We start from the raw sequence: 16,485 nt of genomic DNA on the forward strand, positions 1-16,485 counted from the left end.
AGTTGCTTCAGTCATGTCCAACTCTTTGTGACCCCATGGACTGTGGCCTTCCAGGATCCTGTCCCTGGGATTCTCCAGGCAAGAATACTGGAGTGGGTTGCCATGCCCTCCTCCATGGGATCTTCCCAACCCACAGATTGAACCTCTTTTATATCTCCTGCACGGGCAGACATATTCTTTACAACTAGCTTTGCTTCAGTTCAGTTCAGTCACTCAGTCGTGTCTGACTCTTTGTGACCCCATGGACTGCAGCACACCAGGCCTCCCTGTCCATCAAAACTCCTGGAGTTTACTCAAACTCATGCCCATTGAGTCGGTGATGCCATCCAACCATCTCATCCTCTGCTGTCCCCTTCTCTTCCCACCTTCAATCTTTCCCAGAATCAGGGTCTTTTCAAATGAGTCAGCTCTTTGCATCAGGTGGCCAAAGTTTTGGAGTTTCAGCTTCAACATTAGTTCTTCCAATGAATATTCAGGACTGATTTCCTTCAGGATGGACTGGATGGATCTCCTTGCAGTCCAAGGGACTCTCAAGCATCTTCTCCAACACCACAGTTCAAAAGCATCAACTCTTCGGCACTCAGCTTTCTTTATAGTCCAACTCTCACATCCATACATGACTACTGGAAAAACCATAGCCTTGACTAGACGGGCTTTTGTCAGCAAAGTAATGTCTCTGCAGAATTCTTAATATGCTGTCTAGTTTGGTCAAAACTTTTCTTCCAAGGAGTAAGCATCTTTTAATTTCATGGCTGCAGTCACCATCTGCAGTGATTTTGCTTCAAGATCTATCCAAATCTACACACCTTCATTGCTACCATCCAGGATCTAAATCACCATCATCTTTTGCCTGTAAGTCTCCTAAATACTCTTATATTCTATTCTCAACATTGCAAAGTTTTCTAGAAATATAGCTCAGATCATGCTGACCTTCTGTTCAAAACCTTGAATGAGCCCCTCTTTCACTCAGAGAAACAGCAAAAGCCTTACAACTATGGCCTCCATAATCCATCTTTAACAATCTATCCTCCATGACCTAACTTCTTCTCCTGACCTACTGTTCTCCTACTCACTCATCCTGCTCCAGACACACGTCTCCCTGTTGGTCCCTGAATGTGCCAGCTAAAAGAACACTGCTCCTCAGTCTCCTCATGGCTAACTGTCTCACTGCCTTTCATTACTCACTCATAACCCACCTTCTCACTGAAGTCCATCCTGACCATGGAACTAAACAATGAAAAGTGACCCTACCCACCCCCTCGCATTCTCAGTCCCTCTTACCACACTCCATCTTCTTTTTTTCATAAGCATTTGTCACTTTCTAGCATATTAAATAATTCATTCATTATTTTACCATTTACTACTTTTCAAAAATAATTTACCTAAGTTTCATGAGGGCAGAGATCATTGCCTCTAATCCCAGTATTGAAAAGAGCATCTGACACTAAGTTGATGCTCAGTATTTGAGGGACATTCTGCGATAAAACTACGAAGTCACTAGCTCTGAGGAGGCAAGTGATACAATGGCCCAGGAAAAGAATGTAAAGTAAAAATGAAAGAGAATAAAGGAAGGACTTTAGAAACACATGGAAGGGATGGTAAAGTTTAAGAAGCAAATACACATGGATGAATAACTGAGTCAGCCTTTCCTCAGCTGACCCATTACCACCTGTGTGTGTGTGGAGGGGTGCTCTTCAGTCATGTCTGACTGCGACCACATGGACTATAGCCCAATGGACTCCTCTGTCAGTGGAATTCTCCAGGCCAAGAATACTGGAGTGGGTTGCCATTTCCTCCTCCAGGAGATCTTCCTGACCCCAGGGACCAAACTCACATCTTCTGCTTGGCAGACCGATTCTTTACCACTGTGCCACCTGGGAAGCCCATTACCACCTTCAGGCTCATAAAAGAAGTGGTCATGGCAGGGATAAAGGGTACCCATGAGCTCAGCAACATGAACTTCCACCCTCAAGGCCGACCTGGCCACAGACACTGCTGAGGGCCCAAACTGCCAGCAGCAGAGACTGACACTGAGCCCCTGATACGCACTGTCCCATGTGGTCATCAGCAAACTCCCTGGTGGCAAGTTGATTACATTGGACAAGTTCTACCATGGAAGGAACAGCATTGGCTCTTACTGGAATAGACCTTCACTCTGTATGAAGACTTGCCTTCCCTGCATACAATGCTCCTGTCAACACTACCCTCCAGGGACTTACAAGATGCCTCATTCAACATCATGGTACTCTACCCAGCATGGCTTCTGACCAAGGAACTCACGTCAGGGAAAATGAAGTGAGGCAATGGGTCCTGCTAATCGAACCCACTGATCTTACATGTTGCCCAACATCCTAAAGCAGCTGGCTTAACAGAATGCTGGAATGGCCTTCTGAAGATTCAGTTACAGTACCAGCTAGGGGGCAACATGTCGCAAAGCTGGGCAAGGTTCTCTGGGAGGCTATACCTGCTCTGAATCAGAGCCCAATATATGGTTCTATTTCTCCCACAGCCAGCATTCACAGGTCCCAGAATCAAGGGGGGTCGAAACAGAAGTGGCACCATCGCTGTCATTCCCAACTATGCGTGTGTGCTTAGTCATTTCAGTCGTGTCTGACTCTTTGCAACCCTATGGACTGGAGGGGGCGACAGCCACATTCCTTCCTCCAGGAGATCTTCCTGACCCAGAGATCAAACCTACAACTCCAGCCTGGCAGGCAGATTCTTTACTACTGAGCCACCTGGGAAGCCCCCAAGTGATCCACTATCAATTCCTGCTTCCTGTCCCTGAGATCTTATGCTCCGCTGGCCCCAAAGTGTTCATTCCAAAGGGAAGAATGTCTTACTGGGAGACAATGATTCCAATGAACTGGAAGTTAAGACCGCCACTGACCACTCTGGGTACCACATGCCTCTGAATCAACAGGCAAAGAAGTAAGTTACTGTGCTGGTGGGGGTGACCGATCCTGACTCCAAAGGGAAACTGGACTACCACTCAATAATGGAGGTAAGGAAAAGGATGTCTGGAATACAAGAGATCCCTTAGGGGCTCCCCACAATTAAAGTCAATGGAAAACTACAATACCGAATTCCGATAGGACTACTAATGAGCCCAGACCCTTCAGAATTAAAAATTTGGCTACCAGGGGAAGAATCAAGACTGGCTGAAGTACTTGCTGAAAGCAAGGGAAATGTGAAATGGGTAGGGGAAGAAGACAGTTATAAATATCAGCTGTGATAATACGACCAGCTATAGAAATGAGGAGTGCAATTATTATGAGTATTTCTTCCTTACTATGTTATGAATACATTTGTGTGTACATAAATACATATATATCTGTGCATATATAAATATGTATAATACATATGCAAAGATATTTAAACAAATATAATTTTTCCCTCTTTTATCCCTTTATCATGTTACATAAGATGCACTGACTGTATATCATAGTACTTGAATACAGTTTGCCAACAAAAGTCCGTCTAGTCAAGGCTATGGTTTTTCCAGTAGTCATGTATGGACGTGAGAGTTGGACTATAAAGAAAGCTGAGCACTGAAAAATTGATGCTTTTGAACTGGGTGTTGGAGAAGACTCTTGAGAGTTCCTTGGACTGCAAGGAGATCCAACCAGTCTATGCTAAAGGAGATCAGTCCTGGAGGGACTGATGTTGAAGCTGAAACTCCAATACTTTGGCCACCTGATGCGGAGAGCTGGCTCATTTGAAAGGACCCTGATGCTGGGAAAGATTGAGGGCAGGAGGAGAAGGGGACGACAGAGGATGAGATGGTTGTATGGCATCACCGACTCAATGGACATGGGTTTGGGTGAACTCCAGGAGTTGGTGATGGACAGGGAGGCCTGGCGTGCTGCAGTTCATGGGGTCACAAAGAGTCGGACACGACTGAGCACCTAAACTGAACTGAACAGACACGACTGAGTGACTGAACTGAGCTGAACGCTTTGAACAATGTGGTGGTTAAGGGTGCCAACCCTAACACAGTCAAAAAATCCAGGTATACCTTACAGTTGGCCCTCTACAAGTGTAGTTCCCATTCAGAGATTCAATCAACTATGGATTGTGTAAGTACTGTAGGATGCATTTATTGAGAAAAATCCACATATAGGCGGACCCATATAATTCAAATCTGTGTGATTCAAGGGTCAAATGTTAACTTTACATCATAGTATTAAAGTTAAAAGATATCAAGGAGAAAAGTAAACATATCCTTAGGATTTTACATTCTCTTTTAGGTTAAAGTGTTAGCATGTTTTCAGTTTTTCCTGGGCTAGTTCTATCATGTTAGGCTCAAGTATGACCTTTTTATTGTCTTTATGCAGAGATTAAGTTTAGTTTAAGGAGAAAGTCATGGCTTCCAAGTTGAAAAGGAGAGGTTAATTTTATGTGTCAACATGGCTGGGACACAGTATCCAGATATCTGGTCCACTATTTTGGACTTTTCTGTGAAGGTAGTTTTTGGATGAGACTCACATCTAAATTGGTGTATTTTGAATAAAGCAGAGTACCCTCCATAATGTTGGTGGGCCTCATCCAATCATTTAAAAACCTTAATGGAACAAAGACTGGCCTTCCCTCTAACTCCTCAACAAAAAAATAGTTTAAGCCTTCGAACTTGAATCAGATTCTTCCCCAGGGCTCCAGCTGGCCAGTCTACCTGCAGATTTAGGACTGACCAAGCCTCCACTTGAGCTCATTCTTAACAATCAAAATCAAGTAATCAATCAATAAACCCCTCCCCCTCTCATTATGTATATAATCACACATATACATCCTGTTGGTTCTGTATCTCTGGAGAACCCTATTATGAAGACTTACTAGATACTGGGTTAGCTCTCTCTTCTAACCTTCACAATAACATTTTCAAGTAACTATTATTCTCTTCAACCCAGAGATGGAAAAACTGAGGTTTAGGTGGGTTTAACACCTTAAGGGGCTTTCCTAGTGGCTCAAGTGGTAATGAATCCACCTGCAATGCAGGAGCCATAGGAGATGCAGGTTCTATCCCTGGGTCGGGAAAATCCCCTGGAGGAGAAATGGCAATCCATTCCACTATTCTTGCCTGAAGAATCCCATGGACAGAGGAGGCTGGTGATCTACAGTCCACAGTGTTACAGAATCAGACACAGCTGAAACCACTTAGCATGCACGCATGCAACATTTCAATACAAAAAGAGTCCAAAGAAAACAGTGAGACACATGCAGTGGTCATGGCAGTGGTTGTAACGGTTTACTCAGCGATCCAATGCTCGTGAGATACAGCTGGGATTTCAACTTCAGCTGGCTAATTCCAAAGGTAGGGAACAATGTTACCTTTACCCTTGTATAAACATGGAAACTGGATTGCAGACAAAGTAAGTGACCTAAACTCTGAACAGTGTTGGAGCCACACTTGGAAACCTGAACAGTGCACTTTCACCTAAAATGTACTTGAGGTCTGACTCAAAGCCACTTTCACCTAGTCTGGAATGGCATCTCCCCGTAACTGACCTTGAGAGCAACAACTCTGTCACAGGAGAAAAAAGTCATTTCTCTGTGGATACAGTTTAGAAAAGAAAATTTTATCTTCTTCAGATGTTCCTACACAGGATAAATTCTTTTACAAACATTACTGTATTTACAGGCAAATCTTCCTCAAAGCTGACTACTCTTTCTAAAGCACTAAATATTTAAACTTGCTCATCTAATAAGACATAAACTAGACAGCTGCCTCAGAGAAACATAAAAAAATCACCTTCAGGAACATGTTACCTGTCAAAATCAGAGTTCAGACGCTCAAAGTTCTTAAGTACTCGAAGGACCTGGACATCCTGACTGATGAAGGAGGGTGGCAACAGGCCATGAATGTTCAGTTGCTGCCTCTCTTCCAGGGTAAAAGCCAAGTCCTATAGAGAAAAGAAAAATGCAATAATTTGAGGGGGAAAAGGACAAAATGCTTATCTACACACCAGTGAGATCAGTAAGTATATGGAATTGAAAATCAGATCTGGCATCCATTCAAGCACAGCCATGTGACTGTGAGAAAATCATGGGGTCTCTCCACACCTCAGTTTCCTCACCTTTCAGTATTAGGATAGCATTTTCAGATTCGTGTCGCTTAGATATTGTTAGGATAAAATCAGGTGATGCATAGGAGGAGATTATCTGAAGACACGCAAGTGAAAGAAGATATAATTGTCAGTATTGGAATCATTAAATGGAAAAATGAATAGCAGTTATTTTAAGAGATTTTAAAATGAGGAACATGAGGAGGTCGCCTATGACATACTGTGTTTCTATTGGGCTGGCGAAAAACCTTTGTTTGGGTTTTTCTGTCACATCGCACACAAAAAGCTGAACCAACTCTTTGGCCAAACCAATACATACAAAATAGGTTGGAGACACTGTATCTATGATTTCAAGGCAACTTTTCCAACACTCCTCTCCCAAACTATCTCCTTCTTTTATACACTTCTAGTTATACAAAATTTCTCCCTACTGCCTGGACACACCGCACTCCTTTATCCTTCCAGGATACCATGGACAAGAAAGTCTTCCCTGCTTCTCTCCTTCCAAGCCGTACCTCGAATGCCACCTCCTCTCTAAAGCCTTTCCAGTCTCACCCAGTAAGCCCACTGGAGCCTTACTATTATATCTACATGATCAGTTTACATGAACACTGACTGTACAAAACAGCAGTATTACAAACTATGAGGCTCAAAAACAAGCAAACCAAATAGAACTGATGAATGGATACAAAAATGCAGAATGGACCTAAGAGACAGGCCGGGTTATAGTATGAGGCAAGTAAAGCAGAGAAACCCCAGGAGTCATGAACCTGGAAGCATTGGGATGAGGAGTCTCCTGGAAAGGTCTCTTGCTCCAGATACTGAAGCCCAAGAGGCTTGTTTGATTAGATTGAGCCCACTCTGGGTCTGGCCCTACCATGACCACACCTGGCTTTGCTCCACGTGCTATCCACACAGCTGGTGCCCATTTCCAAGGTGTTTTGCTCCACTAGCAGCCATTCCCTTCAGTGCAAAAGCCCCCAGTGTTACATGGCTGGTCATGGGTCCTTCAGAGTCTAATGCAGGTGGACAGTAGGAGGATGGTCCCCCGCTGAGAGGACACCCCCCCCGCCCCCCACCACTGCCTATCCAGTCTAGTGCCCCTGCTCCTGGCTGCCTGCAGCACAGCAGACCAGCCATCCTCTCTGTCCTCTGCCTGGATCCCAGTCCATACCAGGGGACCCCATGGCGTTGCTGGAACCTTTCCATGCCAATTTCTTTTTTATTTGTGCTTTGTGTTTCCACAAGGATGCAAACTCCATGAGGTCAGGGAATTTTATCTCTTTTTTCCCATTACTTTATCCCTAGTGCTCAGAATACTAACCGACCTAATTAGACCTCAGTAATGTGCTACATGGATCCCTGGGTCAGGAAGATCCCCTGGAGGAGGGCATGGCAACCCACTCCAGTGTTCTTGCTTGGAGAATCCCATGGACAGAGGAGCCTGGCGGGCCAGAGTCCACAGGGTCGCAAAGAGTCGGACACGACTGAAGCAACTGAGCACACGTGCACAATGTGCTACATAAACAAAACAGAAAGTTTTAAAAATTTTACAGACTTACATTCAAAATTTGAAAGCATTAAAACGGCTGCTCAGGATACTGATTAGCCTGGTAAAATTATTTTTTTGTCCTTTTTTTAATATAAATTTATTTATTTTAATTGGAGGCTAATTACTTTACAATATTGTATGGGTTTTGCCATACATCAACATGCATCCACCACGGTGTACACGTTTTCCCCATCCTGAACCCCCTCCCAGCTCCCTCCCTGTACCATCCCTCTGGATCATCCCAGTGCACCAGCCCCGAGCATCCTGTATCATGCATCAAACCCGGTCTGGTGATTCGTTTCACATATGATATTATACATGTTTCAATGCCATTCTCCCAAATCATCCCACCCTCGCCCTCTCCCACAGAGTCCAAAAGACTGTTCTATACATCTGTGTCTCTTTTGCTGTCTCACATACAGGGTTATCATTACCATCTTTCTAAATTCCATATATATGCGTTAATATACTGTATTGGTGTTTTTCTTTCTGGCTTACTTCACTCTGTATAATATAAGCTTGGTAAAATTATATTTTAAATTTAAAGTAACCAGAAAGGGATGTTTTTGAGAAAAAGGAATCTACACAGAATAGAAGACATAGTTCACCTGCTAAAGATACAACTTTTAATAAAGATACAAAGTAAAATGTCAGGAAATAACTCCTAAAGTTGAAGCAAAATTATATACAGTAATGTATTTGTAAAAGAACCCTCAACAGACTTTTCTTTAGCTTGAAATAAAACTTGTAAGTTAAAAATAGGGGAAAAAAATGCTGGGCTGAAGTTAAAGTCTCAAAAACATATAAATGTATCTGAAGCAGCAGCAAACTTCTGAATGTTATGCCCTTGAAAATCTGCCTGCAAAAATAGTAATCAAAATACTAATATTCTGAGAATAAGGCGCATTATTAGAAGTACTGACATAGTCTTGTTCTTTCGCTTTACAAGGCACTAACTTATGTATTGGTGAAATTAGCCAGTCTTTTTACATGAATTTTCCAATGTCTGGTCTCAAATAACTCCCGGTCTCACAGGTCTGGCATACCTTATGCCATGTAAACAAAAATGCCATCTGGGTATCTCCTGATATTCTTTGATGTTTAATAACTACAAACTTCCATACACTGTTAGCCAAATTTTCCAAGATACACTGAAGTGCCAATTCAACTCTTAAGAAAACAAAAACATCGAACCTGGACTGGCGACTCGTTTCATATATGATATTATACATGTTTCAATGCCATTCTCCTGGATGCTTGGGGCTGGTGCACTGGGACGACCCAGAGGGATGGTACGGGGAGGGAGGAGGAAGGAGGGTTCAGGATGGGGAACACGTGTATACCTGTGGTGGATGCATGTTGATATATGGCAAAACCAATACAATATTGTAAAGTTAAAAAAATTTAATTTAATTTAATTTAAAAAAAAAACAAAAAAAAAACACTACGACTTGGGAATCTGGAACACTGGGCTAAGTTCAAGTGCTATGACTGGGCTCACATCGTACTGCTATGCACCGTGCTCAGTCGCTTGGTCACGTCAGACTCTTTTTGCGACCCCATGCACTGTAGCCCACCAGGCTCCTCTGTCCATGAGGATTCTCCAGGCAAGAATACTGGAGTGGGTTGCTGTGCCCTTCAACAGGGGATCTTCCCAACCCAGGGATCGAACTCAGGTCTTCCGCATGGCAGACAGATTTTTTACTGTCTGAGCCACCAGGGAAGCCCATGAATACTGGAATGGATAGCCTATCCCATTTTGAGGGCAATCATTTCCACCCAGGAATTGAACCAGGGTCTCCTGCATTGCAGGTGATCTTTACCAGCTGAGCTACCACTACTCTTTATGAATTTTTTTTTAAAATCAATGAATATTGGTACTTCCCTGGTGGTCCAGTGGGTAAGAATCCGCCTTCCAATGCAGGGACGTGAGTTCAATCCCTGGTCAAAGAACTAAGATTCCACGATGCTGTGGGGCAACTAAGCCCACATACAGCAACTGCTGAGCCCGCACCACAACTAGAGAGTTCATGCTCTGCAATGCAAGATGCTGTATGATGCAAGAAGATTACACACGCCACAACACTCGACGTAGCCAAATACATTTAAACAGAAAAAACAATGAATATGTAAACTTAAATCTTAAAATCCCTGAAAAATTTTTTTAATATATATGGCAGTTTTAAGAATGACACATCAGTGTGATTCCTACCAAACAGGAGCTCCCCAGAAAGTATTCAGAAAAACAGTAAATTGAATATTGGACAATGTAATAATCCCTGCTCTCTATTTCATTGTTTCAAACTATAACAGAGACATATTAATAGAGATATATTTTGGAGAAACTGATACACAGATCAGTCATGCCCAAAACCTGACAGTGACACACTACCTTTTTCTTATTAGAAAAATGAGATAACATATCTGCTTCAAAGAATTTTAAGCTTAGGGTTCTCCTGCAGGGCCAAGAAAGGACAGTGTGTCCAAGGTACAGATGCAGGTTCTAACTTTCAAATGACTTCTATTGAGTCTTTTTCATGTAGTTCAAAAGCTTAGCTATACATATATTAGGTTTCCAGACCATTTATAATTCTAATTCCCTAAAAGCATTCTCTAACACTCGACATTCAAGCCTGGTTTTCTTCTTTTCTATTACTTGCCTTACTTCTTAAAAAAACCTTTTGGACTAAATCCCTAGACATCAGAATGGTATGTGGTTTCACTTCTGAGGGCAGCAAACAGCACAACTATTCTTCTGGACACTAATAATTAATTTATGTATATCTTCTTGAGAAAACTGAGACTACCAAGCAGAAATGAAAACAAAATTCCTGGCATAACAAAAGACATATTGGAAACCATGTTTGCACAGAGCAAACATAACTGAGAAAGAAACTTTGTCCTGAGTAATGTATTAGAAACTATTACCACAAGAACAGAACAAATAAGATCTACATTCCATGATAACAATCTTTATTGTTTCCAGTGAACTTCAGTAGTTTGTCTTCTTTTTTCTAGATAATGACTAAAAATAATCAAGCTGGATGGCAAAAAGGCAAACACTGTCTAAATCACAAATTTCTTGAAGACAATCTATACACATGTGAGAATTCATTATGACAACAGAATTCATTAACTTTAATGTTTGCAGCCATAATCATATTAAGGCTGGATGAAGCACAAGCTGGAATCAAGATTGCCGGGAGAAATATCAATAACCTCAGATATGCAGATGACACCACCCTGATGGCAGAAAGTGAAGGGGAACTAAAAAAACCTGTTGATGAAAGTGAAAGAGGAGAGTGAAAAAGTTGGCTTAAAGCTCAACATTCAGAAAACGAAGATCATGGCATCCGGTCCCATCACTTCATGGGAAATAGATGGGGAAACAGTGACAGACTTTATTTTTGGGGCTTCAAAATCACTGCAGACAGTGGCTGCAGCCATGAAATTAAAACACACTTGCTCCTTGGAAGAAAAGTTATGACCAACCTAGACGGCATATTAAAAAGCAGAGACATTACTTTACCAACAAAGGTCCATCTAGTCAAAGCTATGGTTTTTCCAGCAGTTATGTATGGATGTGAGCATTGGACTATAAAGAAAGCTGAGCATCAAAGAATTGATGCTTTTGAACTGTGGTGTTGGAGAAGACTCTTGAGAGTCCCTTGGACTGCAAGGAAATCCAACCAGTCCATCCTAAAAGAAATCAGTCCTGAATACTCATTGGAAGGACTGATGCTGAAGTTGAAACTCCAATACTTTGGCCACCTGATGGGAAGAACCAACTCATTGCAAAAGACCCTGATGCTGGGAAATATTGAAGGCTGGAGGAGAAGGGGATGACAGATGACAAAGATGTTTCGATGGCAACACTGACTCAAAGGACATGAGTTTGAGTAAACTCCGGGAGTTGGTGATGGGCAGGGAGGCCTGGTGTGCTGCAGTCCATGGGGTTGCAAAGAGTCAGACACAACTGAGCGACTGAACTGAACTGAGTATAGAGTAATTCAGGCTTCCCTGGTGGCTCAGAAGGTAAGAATCTGCCTGCAATGCAGGAGACCGGGGTTGAATCCCTGAGTCAGGAAGATCCCCTACAGAAGGGAATGGCAACCCACTCCAGTATTCTTGCCTGGAGAATCCCATGGACAGTGGAAACTGATGGGCTACAGTCCATGGGGTCACAAAGAGTCCGCTACGACTGAGCGACTAAAGCTTTCATTTTCAAACTTATATAAGTAATGATTATAAAATTATACTTAAAATATACTTGACCTGAGATACTCTAAAACTTAAAAGAAAATATCAATCATACAACACCCCCAACTTATTTCATCTAGGCATTACAGGATATGAGCAAGTAAACCATATTGTAGTTTAAGTGATGTTTGCTTAATTTTAAAAAAGAAAGAACACCTCTATTAAGACAGCAAATGGATTTTGAAAATATAGATGAGAGGTTTAATTAGCTTAAGTATTTCTTACTTAAAAGTCAGAATTTTATATATTCCTTATAAAGGCTGAGAAGTTGTTAACCATCAATATCAACACTAACATTAATAAAGTTTCAAAATCCTTTCAGCAGGATGGAGTGCTGTTGTTCTCAAAGAAGTTTTAAGGTAAATTTCACATTTTTCATAGTGGCAAAAAGTTCCTGTTACATAAGCAGACTGGCAATTCTTAGTAAACTATTGAAACTACCAACATACACAAAGGATAAAACTAAGTCTAAGATCCTGGTTCAAAATGTGTATGAATAATCCAAACCAAATGCATAATACCTATCGCCAGAAGAGTCTCTAGTGATCACATGGACATCTGCACTTCACTGAAAGGACTGATGCTGAAGCTCCAATACTTTGACCACCTGATGCCAAGAGCCGATTCACTGGAAGACCCTGAAGCTGGGAAAGATTGCAGGAAGGAGGAGAGGGGGGTGACAGAGGATGAGATGGTTGGATGGCATCACTGACTCAATGGACATGAGTTTCAGCAAACTCAGGGAGACAGTGAAAGACAGGGAAGCCTCGCGTGCTGCAGTTCATGGGTTCACAAAGAGTCAGGTATGACTTAGTGACTGGACAACAACAACAAATATATGCGCGTGTGTGTGTGTGTATGTTTCAGACAACCCTCTAAGTATGCCTATGATAATATGTAAAGTAATTGCTCAGAAAGTGAACCAAAAGATCAGGATTACAAAATAATTGTCTATGGTGACTTAATTTGATTTCTTAACTCTTTGAGGAAGCAGAACAATCTATAGAGTGGTGACCTATAGGGTAAATGGGAAGGAAATCCAAAAAAGAGGGAATATATGTATACATATAGCTGATTCACTTAGCTGTACAGCAGAAATGAACACAACACTGTAAAGCAACTATACGCCAATTTTTAAAAGAAGGAATCTACAGAGTATGAAAATTAGACAGCAATTCAACACATTTAGCTACCAGTTAAATTACACATGCATGCATAAATGCCCCTTGCCTATAGCTAAATGGTGAATCCCCTTGAAGAAAGCTTTCCTCTTTCTCTCTGGGTTAGAGAGATGTCCTCCAGTGTTCTCTCACATCATCATGAAGTTCTATCATGAACTTCCTATTCTTCACTATTTCTGTTTAACAGCCATTTTACCCAGAGATCTAGGTGCTTCTGAAAGACAGGCACTATGCTACTCATATTTGTACGACAGCACCTAATTCAAAGTCAGGATGGAGGAGTGCCTCAATCAATTTCAGATAAACAAATGGATAATAAATATATGGATCTGAAACAACTTGTCAGTTTCACGTAGTTCAGTTCTATGTAGTTCTATTTTGAACAACCAATGCACCCCATTCAAATTAAAAAAATATTTAATATATACAGTAATACAGAGAGCCGATGGTTTGAAATCTCTCAGGTAACAACTGAACTTTCCACACATACATTAGATTATTCAATTAAATTAATCCCCTTGTGACAGCTTTTTAAATTGACTTTGACCAGGCATTTAAGATCAACTTGGTTGGACAAAACGACATTTCCACCTACCATCCTTAAGTGCCAGAGCTTGTGGGGATTTTCTTTAAGTACTTTCATCTAAACAAGGGCTTCTCAACCTCAGTACTAGTGACATTTTGGACAAGTCTTTGTGGGAGGCAGCTGTCTAGTACGTTCTGGGTATATTACAGGTTCCATTGATTCGTACACTTTAAACTTACATGCATAATTCACCAGCAAATAAGAATTCATGGCAACATAAATCTATTTGCATTGAGACCCAAATCTGATTCACAAGTGGGCTTCCCTGGTGGCGCAGTGGTAAAGAATCTGTCTGCCAATACAGGAGATGCAGGTTCGATCCCTGGGTCGGGAAGATCTCCTGACGAACCCACTTCAGTATTCTTGCCTGGGAAATCCCATGGACAAAGGAGCCTGGTGGGGTATAATCCATGGGATAGCAAACAGTTGGACACAACTGAGCACACACACACTAATTCACAAGTAGATATTATTTGACACTGTGGTTTTGAATAGGTACTTAAAGTGTTTGGGGTTAAACGGAGACTCTCTTCAACTTTTGCATCTACTAAACAGAAGTAATCAAACATATGGAATACACAGTCTGTGTGTATGTTATGTGTGTCTCACTTTGTTGTTGAAAGGATAAAGTGAGACCAGATATTTCTACATCTTATGTAAATTATAAAGTATTATAAAAATGCTTGTGTTACTTTTAAAACAAAATCATGAATACACAGTTCAGTTCAGTCGCATCCGACTCTTTGTGACCATATGAACCACAGCACGCCAGGCCTCCCTGTCCATCACCAACTCCTGGAGGCCACCCAAACCCATGTCCATTGAGTCAATGATGCCATCCAACCATCTCATCCTCTGTCGTCCCCTTCTCCTCCTGCCCTCAATCTTTCCCAGCATTAGGGTCTTTTCCAATGAGTCAGCTTTTTGCATCAAGTGGCCAAAGTACTGGAGTTTCAGCTTCAACATCATTCCTTCCAATGAACACCCAGGACTGATCTCCTTTAGGATGGACTGGCTGGACTTCCTTGCAGTCCAAGGGACTCTCAAGAGTCTTCTCCAACACCACAGTTCAAAAGCATCAATTCTTTGGCACTCAGCTTTCTTTATAGTCCAACTCTCACATCCATACATGACCACTGGAAAAACCATAGCCTTGACTAGATGGACCTTTGTTGGCAAAGTAACATCTCTGCTTTTTAATATGCTGTCTAGGTTGGTCATAACTTTCCTTCTAAGGAATACACAAGAGCTAAGTAAATATTGACTTTTATTCTTCATGGTCTTGGTACTGTCAGAAAGCTCCTGAATTTAAGAATCAGTTTTTTAGACACCCTGTCTGTACTTTTTGTGAAGATCCAATTTAGTTCCCTACCAAAGGTTGTGAACCTAAGGTCCATATATCTGATAATCACAGATCCCCAAGAAATGAGGAGGTGTAAGTCAGGAGTCTTTAAGCACAGACATCTTTCCTCACTAATTCTATGAAACTAAGTATTTCCCTCCATTATAAAAGAAGGAAGGAAACAAAGGAAATATTAGTAGCTCCTGTGACTCTGTCATAAATAGAAATAACAAATATTTTCATATCACATTAAATCTGTGGCATATATCTTGAAATATCATTTACCATTATTTTGAAATTACAATAGTTTTAGGACCAAAATATGGTTGTTTTAGAACATGAACAGACATGTAGTCTAGTCATGTTGATGACCTTCAACAATCTTTTTAAAAAATAAATTAAAAAAAAATTATTTGTGTGCCTCAGGCATTAGTTGCGGCATTCAGGCTCTTACATGGCAGCACATGGACTCCCTAGGTGCAGCGCACAGACTCAGTAATTGCAGCGGGTCAGCTTGTTGTTCCTCGGCATGTGGGATCCTAGTTCCCTGACCAGGAATCAAATCCACATCCCCTGTATTACAAGGCAGATTCTTAACCACTGGACCACAAGGAAAGTCCCTAAATTTTGCTTTAAATTGTCCATATTTAAATATACTGTCTTGCTATTTAAGTCTTTAATAAAGAGGAATATATCTTACAATATCCCACATTTGTTTTTCCGTGTTCTGATAGCTACATTTTACTATAATTGGTTTCTTATGTAACAGTATTATTTAAGAAATTATTTATTTAAACCTTTGATTTAAGGAGTCACACAGACTTCACCAAAATTCCAAAGGGCACTTTGGCAAAAAATATGTTAAGAACTGTTGCAAAGAATTATGCCTCAGTTCCCTAAGGATATATATACTTCACATGATATTCCCAGAAACACCACAAGATGGCTTTCTTACTTCAGATCCACAGTGGAGATTTTCAGAAATGTTTTGTCTCCTCTTAGAGTTACCTTACGGAAGATTGTAAAGCCCACTGTATTGATCCAGGTTCTCTAAAGAAACTGAGCCAGTAGGGTATATGTTTATACATCATACATATGAACCAATTTACCATAAGGAATTGGCTCATGCAATTATGGAAGCTGACAAGTCCCCTAGACTGAAGTTGGTAGGCTGGAGGCTCAGAGACCCAACAGTATAGGTTGAGTCCAAGTCCAAAGGCTGGAGAAACCAGGAGTGCTGATAGTATAGTTCTAGGGAGAAGGCCACTGGGTGTAAGACCCAGGAAGAGCCAAGGATTCAGCTCAAGTCCAAAAGTAGGGGGAAAAAACCTGATGTCCCAGCCTGTAAAGTAGTCGCTCAGTTGTGTCCGACTCTTTGCAACCCCATAGACTGTAGCCTATCAGGCTCCTGTCCATGGGATTTTCTAGGCAACAGTACCAGAGTAGGTTGTTATTTCCTTCTCCAGGGGCTCTTCCTGACCCAGAGATCAAACCTGGGTCTC

The 16,485-nt window shown here is 41.4% G+C and overlaps 1 protein-coding gene across 2 annotated transcripts in view; it reads right to left on the bottom strand.

Moving 5' to 3' along the window:
• Positions 1-16,485, bottom strand: part of ME1 (malic enzyme 1) — a 220,232-nt gene that overhangs the window by 181,368 nt on the left and 22,379 nt on the right. For both annotated transcript variants that reach the window (XR_011465320.1, XM_070376265.1), the window contains exon 2: positions 5,767-5,900. Coding sequence is in view for 1 of the 2 variants with exons in the window: in XM_070376265.1 (XP_070232366.1) it covers positions 5,767-5,900 (134 nt within the window). In the remaining variant the exon portion in view is untranslated. The remainder of the gene's footprint in view (positions 1-5,766; positions 5,901-16,485) is intronic.

The sequence above is a fragment of the Bos mutus genome, chromosome 9, assembly GCF_027580195.1.
Source record: "Bos mutus isolate GX-2022 chromosome 9, NWIPB_WYAK_1.1, whole genome shotgun sequence".
NCBI lineage: Eukaryota > Metazoa > Chordata > Mammalia > Artiodactyla > Bovidae > Bos > Bos mutus.